The sequence below is a fragment of the Paramormyrops kingsleyae genome, chromosome 16, assembly GCF_048594095.1.
Source record: "Paramormyrops kingsleyae isolate MSU_618 chromosome 16, PKINGS_0.4, whole genome shotgun sequence".
NCBI classification, from domain to species: Eukaryota; Metazoa; Chordata; class Actinopteri; order Osteoglossiformes; family Mormyridae; genus Paramormyrops; species Paramormyrops kingsleyae.
The window spans coordinates 31,173,865-31,199,113 of NC_132812.1; the positions used below are offsets into that span (position 1 = coordinate 31,173,865).

The 25,249-nt window shown below is 46.2% G+C and overlaps 1 protein-coding gene across 1 annotated transcript; it reads left to right on the forward strand.

Annotated features, from left to right (window-relative positions):
• The first annotated feature begins 753 nt into the window (after window positions 1-753).
• On the forward strand, window positions 754-24,977 carry LOC111850268 (sentrin-specific protease 7-like). Its single transcript, XM_023823990.2, has 23 exons — window positions 754-837; window positions 1,708-1,835; window positions 1,929-2,012; window positions 2,452-2,567; window positions 3,944-4,180; window positions 7,370-7,470; window positions 8,337-8,515; window positions 8,595-8,889; window positions 13,092-13,306; window positions 14,031-14,108; window positions 15,557-15,590; window positions 16,834-17,016; window positions 17,597-17,868; window positions 18,169-18,302; window positions 18,510-18,626; window positions 18,742-18,861; window positions 19,072-19,164; window positions 20,135-20,343; window positions 21,795-21,835; window positions 21,951-21,994; window positions 22,304-22,372; window positions 22,919-23,069; window positions 23,647-24,977. The coding sequence occupies exons 2-23, from the start codon at window positions 1,713-1,715 to the stop codon at window positions 23,857-23,859; spliced, it is 3,108 nt and encodes a 1,035-aa protein (XP_023679758.2). The 5' UTR covers window positions 754-837; window positions 1,708-1,712; the 3' UTR covers window positions 23,860-24,977.
• The last annotated feature ends 272 nt before the right edge of the window (window positions 24,978-25,249 follow it).

Genomic DNA, 25,249 nt, shown 5'->3' on the forward strand with positions numbered 1-25,249 from the left:
TAGTATGAAAGGTAGAAGCTGAACTGCACAAACTTCCTTCTGTTACACGGGAATTTACAGAGTAACTGACATATGTGCCACGTTATGTTAATTTCAGGCAGTTTGGTCTGTTAAAGTTTGGGGGGTAATGCTGTTTAATACAAAACTGAAGTACACACGAGATCCTGGCGTGTGTGCCTGGTGTGTCCAGGTTTCATGGGACATAGCCGGCGGCTCAGCGACAGGACAGGCAGGGCAGGCGATGGCCTGGGGCCCCGAGCTGGGAGGGCCCCCCCGAGGGCAGACGATTACATAGCACATTGCAACAACAAATCTGCTTTATTTGTGTATTCTGTTTTTCACGAAAGTGAAAATAAAGGTCTTGTGTTTATTACATTCTCTTTCATATTATTCATTTACACTTCACAGTAAAATAAATGTAATAAATTTTGCCATGCGGGGGAAGGGGGAGTTGGAAGCCCCTTGGAGTTTTTTTGACTACGGCCCCCAGAGTCCCTAGAATCGCATCTGGACATAATGAAGACCTGTAGGCCCTGTTTGCAAAATTTAGTGTCTGGGACAGTGTAAAGGGGTCTGTAGAATTAATATGGGTTTATGCCTTCTGAAAAATTAGAACAATGATGTTATATTATATTCAATTCAATTACGTTTTATACAGCGCGTCTTAGAAGTCACCCCAAGGCACTGTTCGTCCTCCGGGACGGTAGGTGGCGATGTGATACTTTCAAATAACATCCACCACCGAGAGCTAAACATCTGCGGAAGCAAACGGGAAGCCGTTCCGTCGTGGCCGGTCAGCACAAAGACGGGAAGGAGTAAATTCTGTGTTTTTATTAGGCATGTGACTTAATTTGTGTATTTCTGTGTGATCTGTGTAGTTTCACTTATGCGTCATTCGTGCTGCTTTAGGTACGCGCAACTCAGATGTGCAGGCGTTAGATTCACTTTTGTAGAATTTGAGAAAGTAGTCGCGAGTCTCGACGTCTTTGTATTTTTATTTACTCTGATCTTACAGTTAAATTTATAGTCGCATGATCGCAAAATATTTATTCTTCAAATTGGCCGCGCGCAAAGCCCGTTGCATCGGGTGTTGTTCAAGGTAAGAAAATGAGATGTTATCTGTCTAAACTGAATTTAACAACTAATAGATGCGACATAATCTTTTACTGTGGCAGATCTATTAAAACTCGGTTTGTCGTCACATGTTCATGTATTATTTGCTCATATGATAATTTTATTACTTTAAGTTCCAGATTGTGTGTGTGAGAACGTTATGTCGAAGAGCAGTATTAGAAACGCAGTGTTGCACCAGAAAACCAAACCCAAGAAACGTAAAAATCATAATGTAATAAATACTATGCCAGGTCAGTGTTTCCCTTACTGTTAAGTCCCCACCAGTATTTCGAAGGAGCCTTACCTCCGCCTTTCTTTGTGAATCGTGTCGTGGGTTAGGACGCTGTGCCTCAGATTGGCGGTTCAAATCCCAAAGTCAATAGAGTGGTTTCTCTGTTGGGTGGACTGTCCGATCCTGCTTTCTCCAAAATGCACGTTTGCTAAATAAATAAAATGTAAATATACTACAGAAATAACTGAGTACCTAGTCAAAGACGACTCTCCGTGTAGTGGCGGGCAGGTCTCTCTGCACCGTTTGCATGCCCTTCTGCACCACGGTCTCACACCGAATGCTTCTCTGTTTCTGCTCCGCAGTGGTGATGTCATGCATTGCTCTGGTGAAGAGGCCTGTGTCTGCCCATTTTGACCCGAGTCCAGTCAAGATGGAGAGGCGCAAAGCCCTCACCCTCACCCCACCCATCAACAAGGAGGGTCGTTCCCACGTACGTAGATTCTGTCGTGTCACATTGGGACGAAAATTCCTTGGCTTGAAGTGGCATTGTGATTGTGATTGGTGACATTTTTTTGTTTGAAAGGTAACAAATCCTTTAAGACCGCCCAAGAGGAAGCCGCCGGCAGAACCCTCATGTGGGAAAACGGAGTCTCCCCCGGCCCAGAAGGTGAGGGAATTGCCGATTTAGTTGGTCACGTTAGTTTCCTTTGAACGGGGGGGGGGGCTGGAGCCTATCCCTGGTGACATGGGCATAATAGGCAGGGTACCCAATTTGATGGGATGCCAGTGCATTACTGGGAACACATAAGCACAGTATGAACAGTTTAGTGGTGCGAATTCACCTAAGAAAGCAGACAACACAAACTCGCCCAACAGAAGGAAAACATGTCACCGCACATGCGGAGTGGAGGTGGGATTTGGACCCTCAACTTCAGTTCAGAGCTGCTATGCTGCATAAATTATCAGTATTTTTGCAAATTTATTAATGCATTTCAGGGTTTATTCCAGAAAAGGTGCATTTAGACGAGGAATGTGTAATTAAAACAAAATGTGGTTTGGTTATTAATCTTGGTTAGTTACTGGTATTATTGTACTCTCTTGGGCAGAAACACTGGACTGAACTATCTAGCGCTTGTCAGAAGTTTGCAGAAGCCAGTTCTCTGAATGGGAAAAACAGCCGGAGTCGCCACAGGTCACCGAAATGCAAGGCTGGGACGAGCTGGTAATGTCACCTTGATGGCTGCTGATTCAACCATATGTTTACTGGGGGAAGATTAAGGATGGCCAGTCAAAAGTCCAAGTTCTTTTACAGTTGTATTGTTAATGAATTTGGCCACAAGAAGTGTTTATTTTTATCATTAGTATCAATTATTTAAAGGTGAATATTTGCTTTTTTGCACTGTATGTATTGTCTTTTTGCTCATGAATCTTGTATTCTACCTGTTGATGTGCTGCTACAATTTCCCACTTGGAATCTGTAAAGTCCATCTATCCATCCAGCCAGCCAGCCAGCCAGGTCTGGTTATATTTTGTGTATTTGCAGATGATTGTGCACATTTTTAAACTGTCAGAAGGTGGCGCACTTTGACCAAATAACAAATGGCTCGAAATGTGGAGGGAAATGCAGCTTACTGAATTTCTGTATTGCATATGTATTTTTACTCATTCTTTTCTTTATGGAATAACCTATAATGGATTGCATTTATATAGTGCTTTTCTACTCCTACGAGTACTCAAAGCGCTTTACAATTTATGCCTCACATTCACCATCCACACTCACATTCACACACCAGGGGCAGAGGCTGTCATGCAAGGTGCCAACCTGCACACCGGGAGCAATTTGGGGTTCAGTGTCTTGCTCAAGGACACTTTGATGGGGTCAGGAGGAACCAGGGCTCGAACCTGCAACCCGCTGGTTTGGCACACTGTGCAATCTGCTTCTATAACATATTTCATCATAACTGAGCTTTTTCTGAGCTTGGATTCCTGCCCCGTTAAGATAATATAAACTTTATGTATCCCAAGGGGAAATTCTTGTGCATACAACAGCACTGTCCATGAAGCATGGATGAACATACAGATATCTAATGTCCATGAAGCATGGATGAACATACAGATATCTATTGTCCATTTAGAGATTTAATCGTGTCTGTGAATCTCTTTGGTTGCCCATCATGTGGTGCCTGCAGTACTACCTTCATGGTGTTAGGCTGTCTTATTATGGATGTGTAGAAATTAAGAGACTCAGAGTTGTGATCTGCACCAAGAGAAGCTGCTAGCTGTGCAATCAGTCAGCAGCAATTACATCTAGATATCAGTCTGGTTAGTAATCGAAAGATTTTGAGGTATTGAAAATTAGCATCCTGAACAAGACATCAAAATTCCCAGGGACACAATACATTGGGTTTGGTTAATTGCTCTTCTGTCTGAAATTTGCCATTGCTTTGTACCAGGACTCTTGGTTTGCGGTCTGACTGTAGGTAACCTTCCCGACTCTGTGACATGATTGTTGAGTGGAGGGATTGGTGTGTCTGTGAGAGAACGGAAGTCGGTGTGGACTTGGTCTGGCCTTCAGGTGATGCTCACACCCTTTCACAGCTTGAATGCCAGGCTAATCCTGACGGATGTCCTGAAGACCAGGTTGGGGCAGGAGTACCTGAACAGGGGCAGCCTTGGCCTGCGGACAGAGCAGCAGGAAGGGGAAGTGGTCAACTGCAAGAGCAGCATGCGCCCACAAGAACAGGTGGGCAACCTGCAAGGAGAGGCGCCCTCGATTGCCCAGAGCAGGGACTCCCCAGTCAGGGGCTGGAGAGGGGATTCCCCAGCTCCCAGAAGGTATGGAATTCTGACTTACTATTAGGGGTGGGCGATACGCTTAGAATACCGTGTTTGGTTAGAATCACGGTCCACAATATAGATTGCGATTTTTGTTTGTTTACAAACCAACCAAACTGGAATGTAGGTAGGAATTGGGGATGGCCGATCCACATAATTTCAGTTCACATCTCGATTCTGATACACAACTGCTGATACGATGCAGATTCCGATACAAGAGATCTTTTTACTTTAATATTTTAGTATAATAAATATACATAATATATTTATACATTATATATTATTAATATTTTTAAACTGGTAAATAAATATGGAAAAATGTATGCCTAAAAATCTTTAATTAGGCTACTAGAAACATTCATAACGTGCTGTTCCACCTTGTTTGTACATTTTGTTTTAAGGGTTTTTGAGGCATTTGCAGTTCAGCTTGAATATCTTCCACGAGAGTATACGCAAATGGCGAATGCTTAAAATGCCCCAGTTTTTATCCCACTGTGGACTTTGTTGCCATAGCAGCCCCCCTTGTACCACAAGCTGCAGCGAGTGCGGAAAACAACCCAGGCTAGCGACTCCCAAATCATCCATCGCTTTGGTCATATTACTCACGTTGTCTCACTCAGTTGTTTGCACTTTTAGTGGGATTTTTCATTAAACTACTCCCACCTCTCAAATCATTTTTACAAACTGTGTTTGCAAAGATTGCAAATTGCTATGCTACTAGTTGTTGTTAAGTGTAAAATACTTGCAGATCATCACCCTCTGATGGTCTTACGCTCCCTACTGCAAAGGGTATGCGCATGACATCACAGCAGGGGAAAGTCACTGCACTCACACCCAGTGAGTGGTAAAACTGAGTGGCAGCGTTAGCGTTCAGCTTGAAAGCAGCAAAATCACATCTAAAATGGGAAAGAGCTGTTGTGTGATTGATTGTATAAATAGCTCCTATTTTCGTGTTAAATTTATCTTTTTAGAGACTGCCAAAAACTCAATATGAAATGTATTGTTTACAAGCCAAACACATTGAAATGTACATAGTAATAATGTTAATTAACCACTTAACAAGAAATTCCATCTGTACAAGACACACTGCTTGTAGTATTATTACAGTAAACTTATGTAATATACTTTACATATAAAAGGAATTGACTCATTATAGCAAAGTTGTTTTTTAATTCTAAAGTTTCAAAAGTTTTGAGTACAAATGAACTTTTATCACTTAGGTCAGGAACTGTGCACTTCTGAACTTTACCAAAAGTAAATACCAAAAAGATAACATTGGTTGTGTTGATACTTGTTGCCACCAATTTCCAAATTACGGTGTATCCACGTTGGATTTTGCAAATCCAAACCACTTACACACAATTGAAGGAGAACCTTGTTTTTGGAACACTCTTTCTCATCAGCAATATTTTTAACAGTCTGATGATATCATTTATTTTATAGTTAGCTAATTGGTTACAACAGATCAATTAAGATCTAGTCACTAAGTTGACATCTACTGAGGCAATTGACAAAGATGTGAGATATACAGACAGTGCTGAGATGTTATGCAGGCTGAAATTCCTTTTTCACATTGGTCTGTTTTGTTCTAGTACTGTTGTTGCAACCAGGTACAGACAGCTGGCATAGGCAGCTACCATTGCAATAGGGCTGTCGCTACTGATTATGTTAATAATCAAGTAATCTAATGATTAACCTGACGATTCATCAATTAAACATATGGTCAGTTTAGTCACTCCAATTCACTTAAATTTAATGTTTTTGGACAGTATAAGTAAATTGGCAGATCTGCCAAACAGGCAGCCACACACAGGGTGAACATGCAAACTACATGGATACCAAGCGGTGGAATGTGGCGATAACGCTACCCAGCTTGCCACTGTAGCACTAGGCCTGTACGATGTGCGATGTTAATATCAGCCATGGCATTTCATGCACGTGCAATTGTCACATTGCAAGGACCGTGACAGTCTGGTGGGTTCAAACCGTCAATAAATTGTGCTAAATCCTTTCCTTAATCACGGGAAACCAAACTTTGCAAGCTTTGCAGTTTTAAGTTTCTTTTCAGCCTTATCTAGTATAGGTTTAAAAAACCAGCCTAAAGTTTACTGCTGCTGCTTTTGCATGAGCACTGCAGGTTTCATCCTTTCTGTTGGACTGATTCATGGACTATGTGGCACGTTTGTGAGAAATTAAGCAAAAATTAGTGAAGAGGCGAAAGGCGAACAAGAACCGGATATGAAAAGCCGTTCGTATTCCGCTGTATGGAAATATTTAGTACTTTATAGTGACAATGATGACAAGTGATTTGCCTGCACTGCTTTTTGTCTGTTGGCAGAGCTCTATTTGACAGACTCTTGGTAGATAATAACTTTAAGGTAGATCACTCTTTATATCGACCCCCATCCTGCATGTTTCATTGATCATCTATGATTGGGTGGATTGAATAGTTAGATTTAATTATGTTTCCTTTGTCTGAATGAGATTTTCTGAATTACATATTTGTGGCAGCCTGGGTGACTCACTGGATGATGCTGTTGGATCTTTTTTCGGTGGATTAATGTCTTTAAGTTTTTGTGTGTGTGTGTGTGTGTGTGTGTGTGTGTGTGTGATTCTCCCAGAACGTCCCCGCCACCTTCCCTCTGCTTCCTGCGATAGGCTCCATGCTTCCTGTGACATTGGCTTCAGATTAATGGTTATGGAAGTCGGACAGATGAAATTTTGATTGGAATGATGCCCAGTGTATTTTGGATGCAGGCGTAAGCCACACATTATGGGCGTAGTTATCACCCCAACCCTAGTAACGTGGGTGAGATCCAAAGTGTGCTGACTAAGGCTTTTTAGTTTTTCCCAGTGGGATTTGGGTCTGTTTCTGGCCATTTACCTGAATGGCAACGGGAGACCCCAGTAACCCTAAACTGGTTGTTTTCTTTGACACTTTTCCCCCTCCTTTCAGGAAATGTGTTTTTAATCTGCACTTTTTATTTGTGTTGGAATGTTATCTTCACTCACTATTCCACACTTTCCATATCCATTGAAATGTCATAAGGAATTGATTTCACTGTGGAGCATTTCTCATTTGGAAGTTGCTAATAATTTATCCTCCTGAGAGCTGACACTTAAAACAGGAGGCTTTGGTTAATGAATTTCACACATGGGTTGTGGACTGTTGTGTTTTTTTCTTCTCAGAGCTGGCCACCAGGTGGCGCCAGATACCTCGTGCCCGGCAGAGGAAACCCCCCTTGGTACTTGCTCCCCCAAACTGAGAAGTCGCAGTGTGGCGCTGAGAGGTATGAGCACAGATTTCTCAAAACTGCACCTCTGGCATGTAGTTTCGATGTTCAGTACGTTTCGTACACTTGACCTCATTCCCTGTGGGGACTCCTTCCCGTGGGCACTGACTCATGAACATGCTCTCCAGGAGCACTACACAGGTACACGCACTTTCCATGTGTGCTGCACAGGTACACGCACTTTCCATGTGTGCTGCACAGGTACACGCACTTTCCATGTGTGCTGCACAGGTACACGCACTTTCCATGTGTGCTGCACAGGTACTCAGGCATCACATCTGCATCGCTGCTCTCTTCCTTTTTTTTGTACAGAATATACTGTAGCTCAGAAATCTCATTTGTGTCTCTTGCCAGGTTTTTACTGTTAATGAGGATTAAAAATACTTCTGCTAAATATCTATAAAATGTTCCTTCCCTCAGATTCCCACCCAAAAGGCTTTGTGTTCCCCTCCATGAGTCATGGCTTTCCCTGTGTGTTATTTTTGAGGTTTATTGAAAATTTAGCACACAGCCTACACACTGAACCCTTTCTCTAAGGGTTTAATAAATCAGAAAGACCTGTTATTAGTGAATTGAAATGGCTGGTTATTTTCCTGGTGATATTTATTTGTGGTAAACAAACAATGGTTAAATTCATGGATCCCCTGACAGCCTGTAGCTGTGGTCTATGACACATTGCTTAGTCACAGTGATCCGAGGGGCACGCAAGGTCTTGTGTGACTTGGACCTCCGTGGTTGTGTGCATCCGGGAGGGATGTGGACACCTGCACCGGTCGACGGAGATAGGGGACCAAAACGTGGAGGCTCCTGCACTCCTGCTCGTGTTCCAGTTAAGTCCATCTCCTTCCCATCTGGCCTCGCAGGGTTGTCGGTAGAGATGTGCAAGATCTCTGTAAGGCCGCTGGACCGGCAGAGAGGTCACAGTTCGGAAGACAAGGCAGCGACGGCCCTGGAAATGGGAGAGGGAGGCGTTTTACCTGGAGGTGCCGGACGCGTGCAGTGCCATTCCAGCTGTGAAGGTTCACCATCCCAGGCTGCAGAGGTACTACCTTCCTGCTCTGGCAACACTTCTTTACAGGTGACTTCATGTGGAGGCTCACAGCTGCTCTCCGTGTTTTCAGAAAGCTGACGGAGATGATTCCCTGGGCTCCTGTACTAATGGAATCGGAGTAATAGAAGTGGGGACTCCCGGCCCGCCCCAAGAGACCAGGACACGGTGCCGGGATCCGCCGAGTGAGATCATGGACCGGAGAGATTCTGCTAAACACATCTGCCTGATGGATGATCCGGTGGCTGCTGAAGAACGGTGCCATGTCAGGGACCCGCTAGAACCTCAGGACGGAGAGAGAAGCCCCTCAGGGTCAGACCCTAGCCTCGACCCCCCCAGGAAGCCCAAATCCAGCCCCCCAGAACCTAGTGAGTGATCCTCTCCATCTCGCCTGAGCCTTTCCGAGCCTCCGGTCACTGGCTTCATTTACTGTTTTCCAGTTGCTGTTTTTGCTGTCTTCATTTTCACTCACTCGTTGTTTTGAACAATTTTATTCAGAAATGGGGCCAGTTTCATTTAAATTCGCACCAGCCTTTGATGTTGGACCCTCCCTCTTCTCACTTGCACATGAGAAAGTGGAAAAGTTGACTTTGCAGTGAAGAGCTGTGGTTGCTGGGTTTTTGACTTGTTTGTTTGACTTGTCTCAGGGAGCTGGAGGAGTCTCTTTCCTGCAGAGTGGCACATAACGGTGCCTCATGTCCTTTCGGTCTTTGTTTTCTGGCCTCGTTGAATGAGGTGATTCGCTCAGGGGTGCAGCGTGAACTTCCCCGTTCTGTCCCCCGGGTGCCAGATGAGCGTCCACAGGACTGCGGTGACTAATGGGGGGGGGGGGTCCTTTGACGGCCGTGTGCCAGTAACCGCATTCGCGTCTGGCCTCTGTCGGCTGCTCCCTGGCTTCTCAGTCTCCAGGTCAAACCTGACAAACGTGCCGCTGCCTGCTGGAAGGGCGAACCTTCTGGGTCCAAAGAGTCCAAGAGTCGCCTTCGGCAGAACACCCCCCCCCCCCCAAAGGGTCAGTGAGTCAGCAGGCTTCTCGGATAATGGGAAACGGCCCAGTGGCCCGACGCCAGCGTTCAGATGCATCGTGGGCCCGGTTTTCTGGGGGCTGTTGAGCGGGAGTGACATGCATTAACCCCACTGCCTGTTAGGGTCCGAAAACCTCACAGTGATGGGGAGAGGGGCTGCTTAGGGTCCAAAAACCTCACAGTGATGGGGGGAGGGGCTGCTTAGGGTCCAAAAACGTTACAGTGATGGGGAGAGGGACTGCTTAGGGTCCAAAAACCTCACAGTGATGGGGAGAGGGGCTGCTTAGGGTCCAAAAACCTCACAGTGATGGGGAGAGGGGCTGCTTAGGGTCCAAAAACGTCACAGTGATGGGGAGAGGGGCTGCTTAGGGTCCAAAAACCTCACAGTGATGGGGAGAGGGGCTGCTTAGGGTCCAAAAACCTCACAGTGATGGGGAGAGGGGCTGCTTAGGGTCCAAAAACCTCACAGTGATGGGGAGAGGGGCTGCTTAGGGTCCAAAAACCTCACAGTGATGGGGAGAGGGACTGCTTAGGGTCCAAAAACCTCACAGTGATGGGGAGAGGGGCTGCTTAGGGTCCAAAAACGTCACAGTGATGGGGAGAGGGACTGCTTAGGGTCCAAAAACCTCACAGTGATGGGGAGAGGGGCTGCTTAGGGTCCAAAAACCTCACAGTGATGGGGAGAGGGACTGCTTAGGGTCCAAAAACGTCACAGTGATGGGGAGAGGGACTGCTTAGGGTCCAAAAACCTTACAGTGATGGGGAGAGGGGCTGCTTAGGGTCCAAAAACCTCACAGTGATGGGGAGAGGGGCTGCTTTGGGTCCAAAAACCTCACAGTGATGGGGAGAGGGGCTGCTTAGGGTCCAAAAACCTCACAGTGATGGGGAGAGGGGCTGCTTGGGGTCCAAAAACGTCACAGTGATGGGGAGAGGGACTGCTTAGGGTTATTGACCTGATTGATCAGTGGGGCGTATTTGAACCGTTTCATTCCCAATGTGATCAAAACATCAGGGATTGTAAAAAATAATAATAATAATAAGGCTTTTCTATATATGTCTCCCGCAGCCCAGTGGAATACTCATCACAGATTTGGGGCTGGGAATCCTAAATGTTCGCTGGTCCTGAGTTGGAGGTATCTCCATGCAGGTGGTGCCTCCGACACGGTAGACACCCTGGGATCTATGGCACAAGTCTGTCTCGTATCCCCCTGGGTGACGATTGAATTCAAATGTTTCTTTCGTGGGAGGTCGAGGAGGCTGGAGAGGAACAGGCATCTTCTGTTAATTGGTTAGCTTTTCATCCTCCCCGGTTGCTGGGTGACTGGTTGCTGGGAAACCGGTCTCGTGCTAATTTGTCAGTCACCTCAGCATCATTATTATAAGCTATCTGTGACTCGTATCTCAAACTTCTGCTGTTTCCTTAAATACAGCGTTCCTCTTTAGGCTATGACATCCTCAGCCTCTGTGGAGCCACCTCAGACTGGCCATGGGAAGGATTCCCAACTTGCAAAAATGCTAAATTTCATTTAATTAGCAAATTACATGTACGATTTGTGAGCTATCTGGAGTTGTCTTTTTCTGCATGAATGTGTTCTGAAAAGTGACCTCTCATCTGGCCGGTCGCCTCGTCTGTAGAACGGTAGGGGAAACAGGAACTTGTACATCCAAGTTCCACCGTTTTAATGTCGATCTGGTTTTTTTCATTTGGGGGTAATTAGCTTTTGCAGAAAAGAAGCAGAATTTGTTTTCCCATTCACCTCACGTGTGGCTTCAAAAATATGCTGGAGTTCATCAAGCGCGAGTTTCCGAGCGCCGAGTTCTATCTAGAGCGCACTTCATGAAAGTGAATAAAAACTGGCGCTTTGTCCCTTCCGGGTCAGACGAGGCTTCTGACCAGTTAGGACAAGGACTGGGCTACTGGGTGCTTGCTGTGATATGCATGCGATGTCACAGAAGTGTTCCATAAGGGTATTGTTATTTTATAATATTTATATTGGGTTTTATCTTTCAAACAAAGCATGCAAAAAAAAATAAAAAATTTAAAACAACCAAACACAGAGTTCGGAAAAAAAATCGAAAGCCGAAGGAATGAATTACATGCCAGCATATCTCCATTTAGACATGAGATGCGGTCTGTCTGTGCACTCCAGCAAACTGAGGTAGCCCTTCAAATATCGTAGGACGGCGCGGTTTCTAGCTAGTAATTAATTAATATATGGCTCCCATACCTTATAAAATTGGTCTGACTTTCCATTAAATATCAAGTGAAATATTCTAGTGGTATAAATTGCATTAAAATGTTGTGCCTTCCTTTCATGGTTGGAACCATAAGTGCTAATCCGTGGTATTTGGACGTATCCCATAAGGATGGAGGGGAGATTGCAACAGCTAAATGAATATCGGTTCCATTCTGCAGTGCGCTGTGTGGTTATGACTGAGGCTGATTGTAATGGATTACTGGGAGTTCTGGTTGGACACCACAGCACTGGTACTGGGTACTTCTACTCCAGGGTACTCTGCCCTATCCAGGGTGTACTCCGCCCTTCCAAGGATGGTGCTCTGGTTTGCTGCAGCCTTTACTGATGCCCGCAGCCTGAGATTTGCTTTCAAAATCAACATGGACAGATTGATGCTTGGAGGTGGGGTGACTGTGGGTCTGGATGCAGTTCATCGCCCTCCTTGCTGTAAGACAGCTCAGCTTATCGACTGTTTTCAGCAGGTAGGAGGATGAAAATGGATTGGCTCGTAACGGTCAGGCTAATATCATTGTTTTTGTCGTTGCCCGATCCCTTACAATAAAACAATGGAAATAGCTTTCACTGTATTTACTATCCATACACTGTCACATTTAAATATTCAGCTGAATTTTTTTTTTGAATATTCGGTTTTTGCACAACATATCGCTACCGACATTTTTGAAAATGCATTTTTAAGCAATGCTAGGAGAGAACTGTCTTGACTCATACCTGCCATATTTTCTGTATACTCTCTTGTGTGTTATGCATTTCTATACTAATAATTTTTTAATAATCATGAATGTTTGCTGCAGTTTCTGTGTGCGTGTGTGTGTGTATATGGAGGGAATCACAGGGTCCTGAGTGTAATGTTGTGAAGAGGGAATGAGGTTCATTTCCAAAGACCCTGAAGCCTTGCTGATGCTCGATAAGTAGTTCTGTCCTGCTCTAATCGATGGCAGAGTAGTAACACTGTGTGCTCTCCCTTTCCTCGGTCCACCTGCTCTTCTGTTTCTTATGCAGTTTACTCCCACTGCCAGTGTGACTCAGTGCACCTGCTTTATAAGGATTACTCTGCATCCCTGCTGCGCCCTCAGGGCGAGTTCTATTGCTGAGTTAAGCCCTGGTTTGCCTGCCCTGTCCACTCAGGTTTATGCAGGCTTTTCTTTTTTTGAATTTTTTTGTTTTGTTTTAGTATGTACAGACCTCATACTCAGGGCAGAAGTTTGGCAGCTCAGTTGTGCAGGTCTTTAGATGCAGAAACTCCTCGGGGTCTCCTAGGGTTTGCTGATGTGAGTGTTTCTCTTCCAGTCGTGCTGTCCAGTGATGACGAGGAAGGGAAGGACAGCAAAGAGGAGCTCCGCCTGGCTCCAGACGGTATCCCAGGCCCATCTGTCCTAGGGTCGGACCCCCAGCCCCAGGACAGCCCCAGTGCCCTGGAGCACCAGGACGGGCATGGAGAGATGAAGCTGAACATGCTGTTTAAGGGTAGCTGCCGTGGGAGGAAGGACATGTCAAAGACCCAGGTGACGTGTGGGTTTTGGGGTGGGCAGGGTAGGAACTGTAGAGCCAGTGGAGAGCAGGAACATGACAGCAGTTGTTTACTGTGCAGTGGCACATATGCAGTGGCACATATGCAGTATCGGTCAGCAGGCAGTAAAGAGATTAAGGATGTAGGTTCATAAGGCCAAACGTTTAAGCTGGTTTCATTTGCAGGAGTGCTGGTGACGTTGAGTCGAGATGAATGGGGTCGGTTGTTGGACTTTTAATTATCTGATTTTTAAGCTCCTTGACGTTATACTGTGTTTTACAGTATTTTGATGGTATTCAAAAGCAGTGCAATGCCAGTGTGTTTGAAATCTTGGCTGTGCTTCCCAACTTCAGCCAGCTTTAGGCTCTTAGCAACAACGGTGACATTTCTGAAACGCATCACACCAAAAGTACACTGATTAATGAGTAAATGGTAGTGGATTTCATCCGGCAATTGTCTCCAGTCTCCCCTACGATTGAGAAATGTACTCGGTGGGGTGTAAAGGATGGGTGGGGGGAGATTAAGGGTGTTTTTAAAAGCCGTTCGGTGGCTGCTGGTTCCGGGCTTTTCTCCTATCTGTTCCTCTTGCCGCCGCATGCACACAGGTACACTTTTAAGCCCCCGAGGGAGCTCTCAGGCCTCCTCATCCTCCTCATCCTCCTCACAGTTCCCTGGGAGCAGAGAGGTCGCTGTGTTAACCAGCTCTCACCCCCCCTTAGGTGTCTACGCTGCTGGAGCTGCCATTCTGTGAGCTACATGTGAGCGGGGTCACAGTTGAGGCTGGCGGTGACATCATGGTGAGTGGAGGGGGCGGGGCCAATTCAGTGGGGGTGGAACCAATTTACTGCAGGCAGAGGCAATTCACACCCAGGTTTCCAATATTAGAAAGTAGGTCTAAGCAAGGCAGAGCAAGAAGGGGAACTTGCTGTTCGGGTTTTCGCAGAACTTGAGCCCACTTGTGTGTACTTGTGTTTCCACCCAGTCGTCCAGGTTTTTTTTGGCTGGTCCGTCATCCTTCTCTTGCTTTCTGTAGGTTTATTGTAATGAGGGACATCTGTTTTTCCACTGATCTAATGAAGCCTTGGTGATGCTGACCCTTTTTTGGGGGGGGGGGGCTGAAAGACGTGTTTGTGAAATAGGATTACTGGTTAAGCATGGCGTGTGTGTTTTTTTTATTCACTTCACTGAAAAAGTAGTAGCTTGGTTTGAATGTTATTTTACTTCATAGCAGTTGTCACGACTGCCTTCATCTGTTCAAAAATAAAGAGGGGGCTGTTTTAGTACAAATGCTGAAATCGCCAGCAACAAAGTTCCCGTTATTTTTATACTGGTGGCTGGGTCGCTTTCCGTAGCTCACCTGGTTTTTCGGAACAGCTTGTTTCTGCTCAGCATTAAAAAGGAGAGAGAGACCCCTGCTGAAATTTAAGAGCTGTACATTCCGTGCCGCGATCGCTTTCCTGCTCGTAGGTCGAGGCTTTTGCCGCGCTGCCAGGGAATCGTGTCGTCGGTCGAAGGGCCACGTGGGGCCCCAGCATATTTCCAGCTGCGCTCTTCGTTCGGGACTGAAATGCGTGTGCGTGTGAGGGAGCTGCCATGCGGATGCGTGTGACAGGCGTGCTCACGCTAAACACGCTCTGAGCAGTGCGGCTAGCATTTTTCCGCGTATTCCGTAATGTCTCCGAGAAGGCTGACTGGCAGTATAAAAGAGCCGATTGACTACGATAACGTCGCGTGTTTCGCTCGTTTGTGCCCCATTAATTTCGATTCCTTCGTTTTATTCTTTTGATCAGTCACGGCCCAACTTTATATTTTTATGATGTATTGCTCTCGATGACATGGAATTTGGTGTTTGTTGTCAAGGCCGGATTAATGCATAGGCTATGCTAGGCTGTTGCCAAGGGCACTGAGAAACCAGGAGCCCCGCCTCGGGAAACAATGTGATGGTTAAACGAATTAAAATCTGGCCGCTCGTCCCCCGGGAGTCTTGCTCTGTTCGTGTTTTCTGTCAGGGTCTGGCCTTGTGCTCAGCGTCTGTTATAAGATCTACCTCTGTTTCATGGCCCTGCGGGGTCATGCAGCGGATTTTCTGTGCCGTAAAAACTCGGCAGGTGCTCTGTCTGAAACCAGCCACCCTGTAATCAGCATTTTTTAAAGTTGATGTCGAGTCTCCTTGACATGCTGTAATTGTAGCTTTTAGAGTTTTCATTTGTGAATGTAAATGTTTTTTTTTCTTTTCCTTTTATAGATCACGGATACGGGGATCACTATTCCGCTGAAAGGTAATCACTGACAGACTTTTAACCTGACTTTCTTAATGGTTCAAATCTCCTGGTCTCCACTGCAGTGTACCTTAGATTTTATGTTGTGGGTTTCCCTGGGGGCAATTGTCATGTCTCTGTTCCGCTGAATGTCCCCAGTCTCCCATGGAGGAATGCATTGTATCATTGTCTGAAAGTGCAGGCTCACTTTAAGCAGGCCGTCCGTGTCCTTAACCGCAATGCACTTAGTATGAAGGCTGCTGAAACACAAGGCATGTCTGAGTAGCTGAAATGCCAGTATTACTACTAACCGAACAGTATGAATGAACTGTCCTCCAGCTAAATCCAACAGTAACCAGCATTTTTTGTTGACTTGCTGTGATTTATAGCATTAAGGAACCATTTGAGCTGGTGGAAGGTCCCAGTGTCGTCATCCAAACTAGTGTTGTTTTTGGTTTATTAGCAGCTGGGATGAGATGCTTACACACAGATCTCACTTATTATGCTGGCTACTTAGGAAAAGTATACTCAGAAATACACAGGCACGCTCACAGAAATACACAGGCACGCTCACAGAAATACACAGGCACGCTCACAGAAATACACAGGCACGCTCACAGAAATACACAGGCACGCTCACAGAAATACACAGGCACGCTCACAGAAGTAAAACTTAACCAGGCATTTCATTCACGTGTTGTTGATGATGGAATGCAGCTGTTTTTAGGTGCCGGCATGTAAAAATTGAAAATTGGCCCAGGTTAGTCAGAATGTTTTATTCTGATACCAAATAAAGACACACGATCATCATCTTTAATGGTGTGTAAGATATGACTGCCTTGTTTCCACAGTGGGTTTCTGCTGTTTGTTGTGGCATTTCGGTGCAAATCTCCTGAAAATAAACATAATTTTTTTGGTACGTAATTTAGTGGGGTTTTTTGTCAGCTTCCATGAGAAAATTGAAGGTTAATTTGACTTGATATACTGGAAAAATCATTTCGAATGGATGATTTCAGAAATAAGGACGAGGCATTATTTGTACGAAAAATTAAATGTGACATTTCTGGACAGAGAATTAGGTTGAAGTGTTTTGAGCCGGTTCTGACGCTTCTCCAGTTGATGTGCTTTACCTGCCGGTACCGACCTCGGACTCACGCTGCAGCTACTGGATTGTTTAAATAAAATGGGGGTGAGTGAGTTCTTTGGGTGGGGAAGTGGCACCTTTGAGGAATTTCACGACCGTCTCCTTTTTCTTTGCCGCCAGCCTCCTCCGGAAAGGCGGAGTGTCTGTCCGTGGCTTTGGTGCCGACCCAACTGCGCAAGTACGGCTTGTGGAACAGTAGCGTCCAGGGGAATGCGGGGGCGCTGCTCTTCCTGTGGGTGTCGGACGCTGAACTGGAGCTTCTGAAGGAGGACCTGTCAGCGCTGCAGCCGGCGGAGACTTTAGGTGGGGTTGTGGCCCAGGACCCGGGTGGTCTGGGGTTCAGTAGTGCGCTGTCACCAGTCTGAGTTATGATTAAAATACAATTGTGCTTGAATTTTTGAACCCTTCCCTGTACTGTAAAACACTTTTGATACGCTTCAGATAAATGAGCGAATGTATGGACGCGGCGTGTGGCTCCGTAGGACAGGCCGCTACGCCTGTAATCGGAAGGTTCCCAGTTCAAATCCCTGGGTCAGCAGAGTGATTTTACTGTTGGGCCCCTAACCGCCAGTTTCTTTAGGATTCTTTGATTCTGCATCCTCAAAAAATGTAGCTTTGGATAAATTTAAAGTTATGAATGGGGAAGAATCCCATGGAATTTATTTAAAAGGCACAGAGCTGTAGTTAATTGCTTCCAGAAGAAATGATCATGTTTAATTGTATAACCTATTCCCTTCGAGAGAAGGTGATCATTTCAGTGCCATTTTTGTATACCGTGTGTGTGTGTGTGTGTGTGTGTGTGTGTGTGTGTGTGTGTGTGTGTGTGTGTGTGTGTGTGTGTGTGTGTGTGTGTGTGTGTGTGTGTGTGTGTGTGTGTGTGTAGGCACGGCCAGCCCCTTTTTGCTGCTGACTCTGCGTCAGCCTCTGGACGGGATACACGAGGCCCTCCTGGGTTCGCTTATGGACCTCATGAGCCTCCAGAACCAGCAGCCGGAGCTGATGCAGCCCCTCTCGCTGGATGAGGGTCTGGCCCTGATCTCCAGCAGTTCCGGCGGGGACTGCAGCTTGCTCTCCGTCCTCCGGGTGGAGCCGCAGGACCAGACGGGTGCTGTCTCATCCCAGGCGGAGGCGGGACCTCAGCCTACAGCTCCGCCGGTCAGTGACCCCCATATGCCCCCCCTCCCCCCACGTTCCCCCTGTCTTTCACACAATGGCTGTGCTTCTCTTTTCCAATAATTCCTTTAATGTGTGTTCTGTCCTTTTTTCATCCTAATTTATTGTGTCTTGAGACAATGGGTTATTGTTGCCGAGGGTAACTGCTCATCGGCGTCTTCGCTAACTTAATGCGTCTCTGGGGCCCTTTTGAGAGGCCCCAGGGATCCAGATTTGCCCCCTTGTCCTTCAGTGGCAGTTATTCATTCTGCTGCAGTAGTTCTCTCCCATTTGTGTTCCTAGGAAGAGAAACCAGGCAGGCCCAGACCCAGCTACACGCTCTGTCACCGCAGAACCAGCAAGTCGTATGCGGTGTCTATGTTCCCGAAGCCCGACTCTCCCTGGAGTCGCTACCAGCACCAGGGCCAAGCCAACAGGTGAACCAAGCTGACCCATTCGGGTTTTAACAGCACACCACGTGATCAGTCCTGTCAGCGCTGACGATTGTATTTGACTTTCCTCAGTAATTCAGTCTTAGGTGAAATGCTTAGTATTGAGTTAAAACCTAACCAAATGTTTTGTGTGTCATAATTACGGAGGACTGGGGGTGGATTGAATGGGTCATTCTCCTGTTTTTTTGTTAGGTTGATTCTGTTCCCTCCACCCCCTCGGAAAGGAGGAATCTCCGTGACTATGGAGGATCTGCAGTGCCTGGACAGTGGGGAATTCCTCAACGACGTCATCATCGACTTTTACCTCAAGTGAGGCCCGCAGAACCGACCGGGCTGCATTTTCGGGCCGGGAAGTTCCGGTCCCGTCTTTGTTACGGATACAGCTCATTACATTCCTGAGTGATGTGGCCGTCGTGCTCTTCAGGTACCTGGTTCTGGAGGTGGCCCCGAAGGAGGTGGCCCAAAGGTGCCATGTTTTCAGCAGCTTCTTCTACAAGCAGCTGACCCGCAAGGACAATGCCAGCGAGGAGTCGGCCCACAGCTCGTAAGGATCACCTCCTTAACGTGACCCGTCAGGCCTTCCAGCTTCTGTCCAAAAGACACACTTCCCAGAATTAATCTAAAATAATCTTCCTCATTAGAGATGTAAAAATGAATCAATATGTATATTTATTTGTGTGACAGCGTGTCTTTACACAGCCAGCGTGGCCAGTGGCACCAACTCCGGTGTAATGTGATGTCTGTCACGTTGTAGAGCCCAGCACAGGAGACACCAGCGAGTGAGAACATGGACGCGGAACGTGGACATCTTCAGCAAGGATTTCCTCTTCATACCCGTCAATCAGGAGTGAGTGGTGGCTTTGTTCTTTGCTCGTGGCACGGATAGCAGGTGCCACGTGACTCCCTGCCATCTGCCAGCCTGTTTGTTTGTTCATCTACATTCACACTTTCATAGCCGAGGGTCATGGTACCATGTGTTAAAGAAGTCTGTCCTGTGCCACCCAGGCGCAGATCCGACCCGTAGTTTCTTAAGAAGCCCTGTGTGTGTGTGTGTGTGTGTGTGTGTGTACGTGCGTGCGTGCGTGCGTGTGTGCGTTCAGCCTGCTCTCTGCGTTCTCAGCCGCGATCTCGCCTCTGTTGTGCTGGGCCTCATTGCCTTTCGAATAGGTTTTCCTTTCTCCAATTTCTATGATTATAATAAAAAATAAAAACCTAATTGTAATGATTCTTACAAGAAGCCGTCTGAGTCGGGGTTCAACGATTTCCACAGTGCCTAGGACCCCTCATGAGAGATGCGTACTTCTGCGGCCGGGCTGTGTTATACCACTTAAACATGCCGCATGTTAACAATCTGTGTGTTAATGCACTGTGTGTGTTTTTCTTTAGTCATGTGGGAAGTATTAGTGATGAGGGCTTCTGATTGGCCGAGTGATCGCGTGCTTTACCTTAAGTGCGGTGTCACCAATCTGCAATGCCTAATAAAACTCTGACGTCCGAAGACAAGTTAATATGAGGGCAATTACAGAGGATTTTCATTTTATTTGAATTTGGTCTTTATTGAATGGAGGGCAGCAGAGTAATCAGGGGTATGTTTTTCTTTTGAGTTCCTGGTTTTGATATGGTACAGTGCGTTCACATAAAAATGAGCGATGGATGTGCAGACCACAGTGCTACTCTTTGTGTTTAAAGCTTTGTCGTTACCGTGTTCACGTTTGGACCCTGTCTGGCTCCGCAGTGGGTATTTTTGTATCTGCTTGGGGCCCCGGCCTGTCTGCACATTTGGACGTGTTTTCTGATTGAGACCTGGGCTTCTTCAGGTCTCACTGGTACCTGGTGGTCATCTGCTTTCCTGGCCTGGAGGAGCCCCAGTCAGAGGAGTGGAGAGGCCCAGCTGTGGGGGAGGTGAGCAGGGCGGGGAGCACAAGCGAGTCCCAGGCTGAGGAGCAGGCCTCGGACCAGGAGTTGCCGGATGACACTGGATCACTTTTCACAGAAAGTGGAAGATCTCACCAAAGAAGAGTCGGGGGTAAGTTTTGAAAATAGCCCAACACTGGACAGTTTCACTGGGGAACGTTATATTTTCTATGCAAGTAATCAGAAAATATTTAAATTTTACACCAGGACAAGATTGGACCATTCCAATCATTCAGAAACCATCCATCCATCCATTCATGTAGCCATATGCTTATTGTATGGGAACACATTTATCTTTTTCTGAGGTTCTTTACCATTTTCCTGCATGCTCATCTCAACTGTTCTGGCATTATAATAAACGTGTAAGTTTTTTTCCCCAAAGTTGAAATTATAACAACGTTCTGTTTGTTTGCTAGTGTTTAGAGTGGGGATCTGGTACATTATACAAACTTCATGTGCACCCTGCCAGCTAACTGGGGCTTGTGTGTGTGCAGTCAAAAACAATCTAGGTAGCAGTAACGTGATCTCAGAAGAAAATCACCATGGGGTCTGTCTGACATTATATGGCAGTTACTAGGTCATAACACTGTGTTTATGGTTCTTATTGCTATGTCATGGAAAACATGTGTTATGGGGCAAATGAGAAAGCAATAATTAGAATATAAATATCTATACCTATAAATAGTATAAATGACAGTTTAAGACATGAACATAAAGACACAAAGAAATACAGGTGATCGGTCAATGGGGGGGGGCGGTGGGGGGATTGTACGAATTGATATGTAAGTGAGAATGAACAATAAATGAATAGGTGTTTCAGAACTAGGACTCGGATACCTAGCACTCGGCTAAAGATGCATTTATTGCCTTTCGCATTTCCAGTCGATCCATCCAGTAATTCTAGAAATTGTAGAGGTCGGGGGGTGTGGCTGGAGTAGGTGGTGTGGGGGCTGTCTGAGGAATACATTGTTATTATTCAGACAGCATCTTTTTTTACACTAGTACAGGATTACAGGGACCCTTGGAACAAATCCAGGCAAGCAAGAGGCTGCGGACGCCCTAAATGGGGTCCCAGGGCGATCACACAATCAGTGCCGCAATCACACACTGAGGGCAATTTAAGGTCACCAATTCATCAAATCGCATGTGTTTGGATTCCTGGAGGGAACCAGAGTACCTGGCGGAAGCCTCTACAAACATGAGCCCTGCATCCGCGGGCGCGCTCTGCCCGTTAAGGCGAGGTGTGGGCTCAGCCGGGCCTGCCGCTTGTCTATGTTTCCCTGTCCGGGGTTTTCGGAGGGGTGGAGCGAGGCATTAGCTAATGAGCAGACCTGGAGTACGCCGCCCCGGACAGTTGCTCTACAAGGCCGCTTAACACCAGCCTGTGTTTAATCGAACGCGTTGGTTCGGGCTTCTGAGGCCCCCGCCTGTTATATGTCCGCTTTGTCTTTGCATGAGGAGCTGTGACAAGTTCGCTGTGGTGTTGCTAGGCGTAACATGCGAAGTGTGTAGCTGGGGAGGATCATGTTGACCCCCCCCCCCCCCCCCCCATATTCCCTGCAGGTGGCATGGAGGAGGCCGGGAGAATGTCACTGCTGACGCCGGTATGACTCCGACACAAACATTTCTAAACATTTACAGTTGTGCACTTTGTGGCCGACGGATGACTCACATCGCTTTCTGCTTTGTGCCCCCCCCCCCCCCCCCACCCCCCCACAGAAGTGTACACAGCTTGGCTGTCAAAGGGACACCATCTGTAAAAGGTAAAGAATTGAAAATCCATACCATATTTGCTCCTCTGTATGGCAGGGTACTGTTTGTGCTGTATCAAGGCTATACACTTCTATCAATAACAAAGCTGTGTCGAGGCTTCATGCTAAAATAGTTGAGGTATGTATTCTACGTCAAGGCTGCACCCACAGTACACACTTTATACATGATGCATGCATTACACTCATTTTTAAAGATTATAGATTTAATGGCAGTCAGCTGGTTGGCTGCTGTTATAATACTGATTGACTCTTTGACACGGTGAGCTTGACTGACTAGGACATGAACTCCTTCCCCTGCAGACCCTGCATCCTACTCATGGACTCCCTGAAGCGACACTCCCACGAGCGTGTTCTCAAATTCTTACGGGAGTGAGTATCCCCCTTGGCTGGTCACCTTGGCTGGTCACCTTGGCTGCTCACCTTGGCTGCTCACCTTGGCTGCTCCCTTGGCTTCTTCACAGTGTTGGATGTTTGTGGTGAAGCTTGGACACACCTACCCATTGAAATGTTACTTTGTACTATTTTCTACATTTTTTTAGTCACTATAAAGACATCAAAACCATAAAATAATATATTTGGAATTATGTACTGACAAAAATGGTTAACAGAGTGCTCCCACCACTGGGCCCTTGAGCAAGGCCCCCCACCCCCTACTGCCCCAGGTTTCATGAGGTGGCCTCCTGGGATGCTCCTCCAGCCGTTCTGAAGGAGCTCCCACATATTCTGAGCTCTCATCGGCTGCTTTTCCTTTACTCTCTGATTAGACTCCACCAAAACCATTTCTACTGTGTTTATGTCGGGTGATGCCGCACTGTCACTCTCCTTTGTAAGTGGCTTGGCGTGTCCAAACTTTTCACTGGCACTGTATGTGGGGGTCTGGATGTGTAGTGACCGCCAACCTCCCTGCTCTCTCAGGTACCTGGAGGTGGAGTGGGAGGTGCGCAGAGGTACCCCCCGCGCGTTTACTCCGGAGACTATGCCGGGCTTTAGCTGCCTGGTCCCACTGCAGGACAACAGCAGTGACTGTGGTCTCTACCTGCTGCAGTACGCAGAAAGTTTTTTGGAGGTGAGGATTCACTGATTCCTGCCTCATTCGCATTTCGGATATCAGTTTTGTCATTGAATCGGACAGTACAACGAGTTTGGGATACTAGCTCCCTGAGTATTGCAGTAACAATAAGTAACAATATGTAGAAAATATGACAAGGTCATTAAATATGTGTGTAATACAGATGGATAGGTAGGGTGTGGTGGTGCCTTAGTGAGAGTCCCTTAGTGTGTGCTTCAGCCTGGTCACTTCATTGAGGTAAAATCTGTCCTTATGTCTGGTGGTGTGGGGGCTGACTGCCCTGTACCGCGTACCAGATAGCAACAGGTTAAACAAATAGTGGCCAAGGTACGACGCGTCGCCGAGGACGTTTGTGACTCTAAGACACGAGAGAGAGCTGTCTTGCAGGGAAGCCAGTGTAATAACTGAGAGCTCTGAACAGAAATTCAGTTTTTTCAGCGAGTTTAGTGGAGCATTATGTTGAATTTCCTCTCATACAGAAATTTTATATATACGTTAATTTTATGTGATCTTTTTCTATACCTTCCACTTACCCCGCTATCTGCCCCCACCCCCCCCCCCCCCCCCCCCCCAGAACCCAGTTGTGCACTTTCAACCACCGTTCCTCCTAGAGACGTGGTTTCCACGGCAAAAAGTGCGCAGGAAACGGGAGGAGATCAGGAACGTGGTGCTCTGGTTGTTCAGGAAGCAGCGGGAGCAGCGGGAGCAGCGGGAGCAGCGGGAGCAGCGGGAGCAGCGGGAGCAGCGGGAGCAGGGCAGCGTCAGCGCAGGTGGCCGGGGCAGGTGAAGGCCTGGTCCTGCGGGTGGGACGGGCAGGTGAAGGCCTGGTCCTGCCGGTGGGAGGGGCTTCCAGCTGAAGACTAGGACTATAAATCCCCACACTACCCCCACCACCACGCCCGCCTGGACTTTGAGCCATCTGTGACCTTTGTGTATTGACAAATACAAATATAGACTCATTTTTATTTTTAATAGATTTTATTTTTTTACTTTTTTATTTTTATTTTTTTATTTTAAGTGTAATGTTAGATTATTATCAAAATATATTAATTTCTTTGTACTTTTCATTAAAAGCTATTTCGTATTGGTGGTGCACATTCATTGCAGTTGTTTTATTGTTTACACATAGGACAAAAATATGGATTTGATGCACAATAGTGATGTCCAGAGATGTCCATAATCTACTTGATTTTCCAATCAGGTCGAAATCAATGTTGATATCAATGTCATTTGTTTACCGTTTAATACTCAGTGGTATTACTTTAAATGATTACTTAAGTTTTGTTCCTGCTAATCCTTGCAGCTGTGAGGTTGAACCCTCTGTGGGTAGGGTGTCAGGACTGAGAGCAGGCGAGTAGGGACATGCGGGAGGTAGTTTGACCATGATGCCAGCCGGCATTGTCTGTGTGGTGCTGTGCTCACGACCTCTTTCTGCTCAGCTTCGATTGATGATCTGCTGCTGCAGTATGTAGTGAGACTGACTGCCTTTTATGTGTTTTACAGAAACATTTGTGTATACTTTTAAGTAATGAGAGATTATTGGTGAAGCTCCAAAAGCTACATGATTTGCTTTGGTGCACCCCGGTGGTTTCTAGTTTTTATTTTTAAGGGAACGAAGTGCAATTACAATAAGCTAGCTGGAGTGGAGTGTGGTTTAGCCAGGCCTTCAGAAAGTGCCACTTCGACAGCTCTCCTTCCTACACCATTATCCCATCTGTCTGTTTGTACTTGTCGTGTGTTAGCTTTAAGTAATTTCACTGTACAAAGTTGTTTTTTTTTTAAGTTAAAGTCTGCTAACTTAGCTTCGATATACACTTTGAGACCAAATAATGAAATTATGAGATTGCATTGGATACACACTTTGGAGATGGATGATAAAAAAAAATAAAGTTGTTTTTAAAGCTGTTTGCTTATTGATTGATATCTACTGTGAGAGGAATTTCAACAGCAGGAAAGGTGGGTTTTCGCTGGGTTTGATAACACTAATGACAGATAATTCCTGGTTGAATTTCATGCTAAAGAGTGAGATAGAATTCTGTCTTTGTGAAAGATGTGTAAAATGCTCTTTTGTTTTTTTATTTTTTTATTTTTTTATAGGTTATTTTTAGAGAAATTGGCGAACAGTACAGTCTATAAAGGAGAACGAGAAAGTGTCTGTGTTCCTGATCCAAAGCGAG

Coding starts and splice junctions, on each gene's coding strand:
- LOC111850268 (XM_023823990.2), top strand. CDS start 1,713: ATGTCATGCATTGCTCTGGTGAAGAGGCCTGTGTCTGCCCATTTTGAC. Junction 1,836..1,928: donor ACAAGGAGGGTCGTTCCCAC/GTACGTAGATTC, acceptor TTTGTTTGAAAG/GTAACAAATCCTTTAAGACC. Junction 13,307..14,030: donor AGGACATGTCAAAGACCCAG/GTGACGTGTGGG, acceptor ACCCCCCCTTAG/GTGTCTACGCTGCTGGAGCT.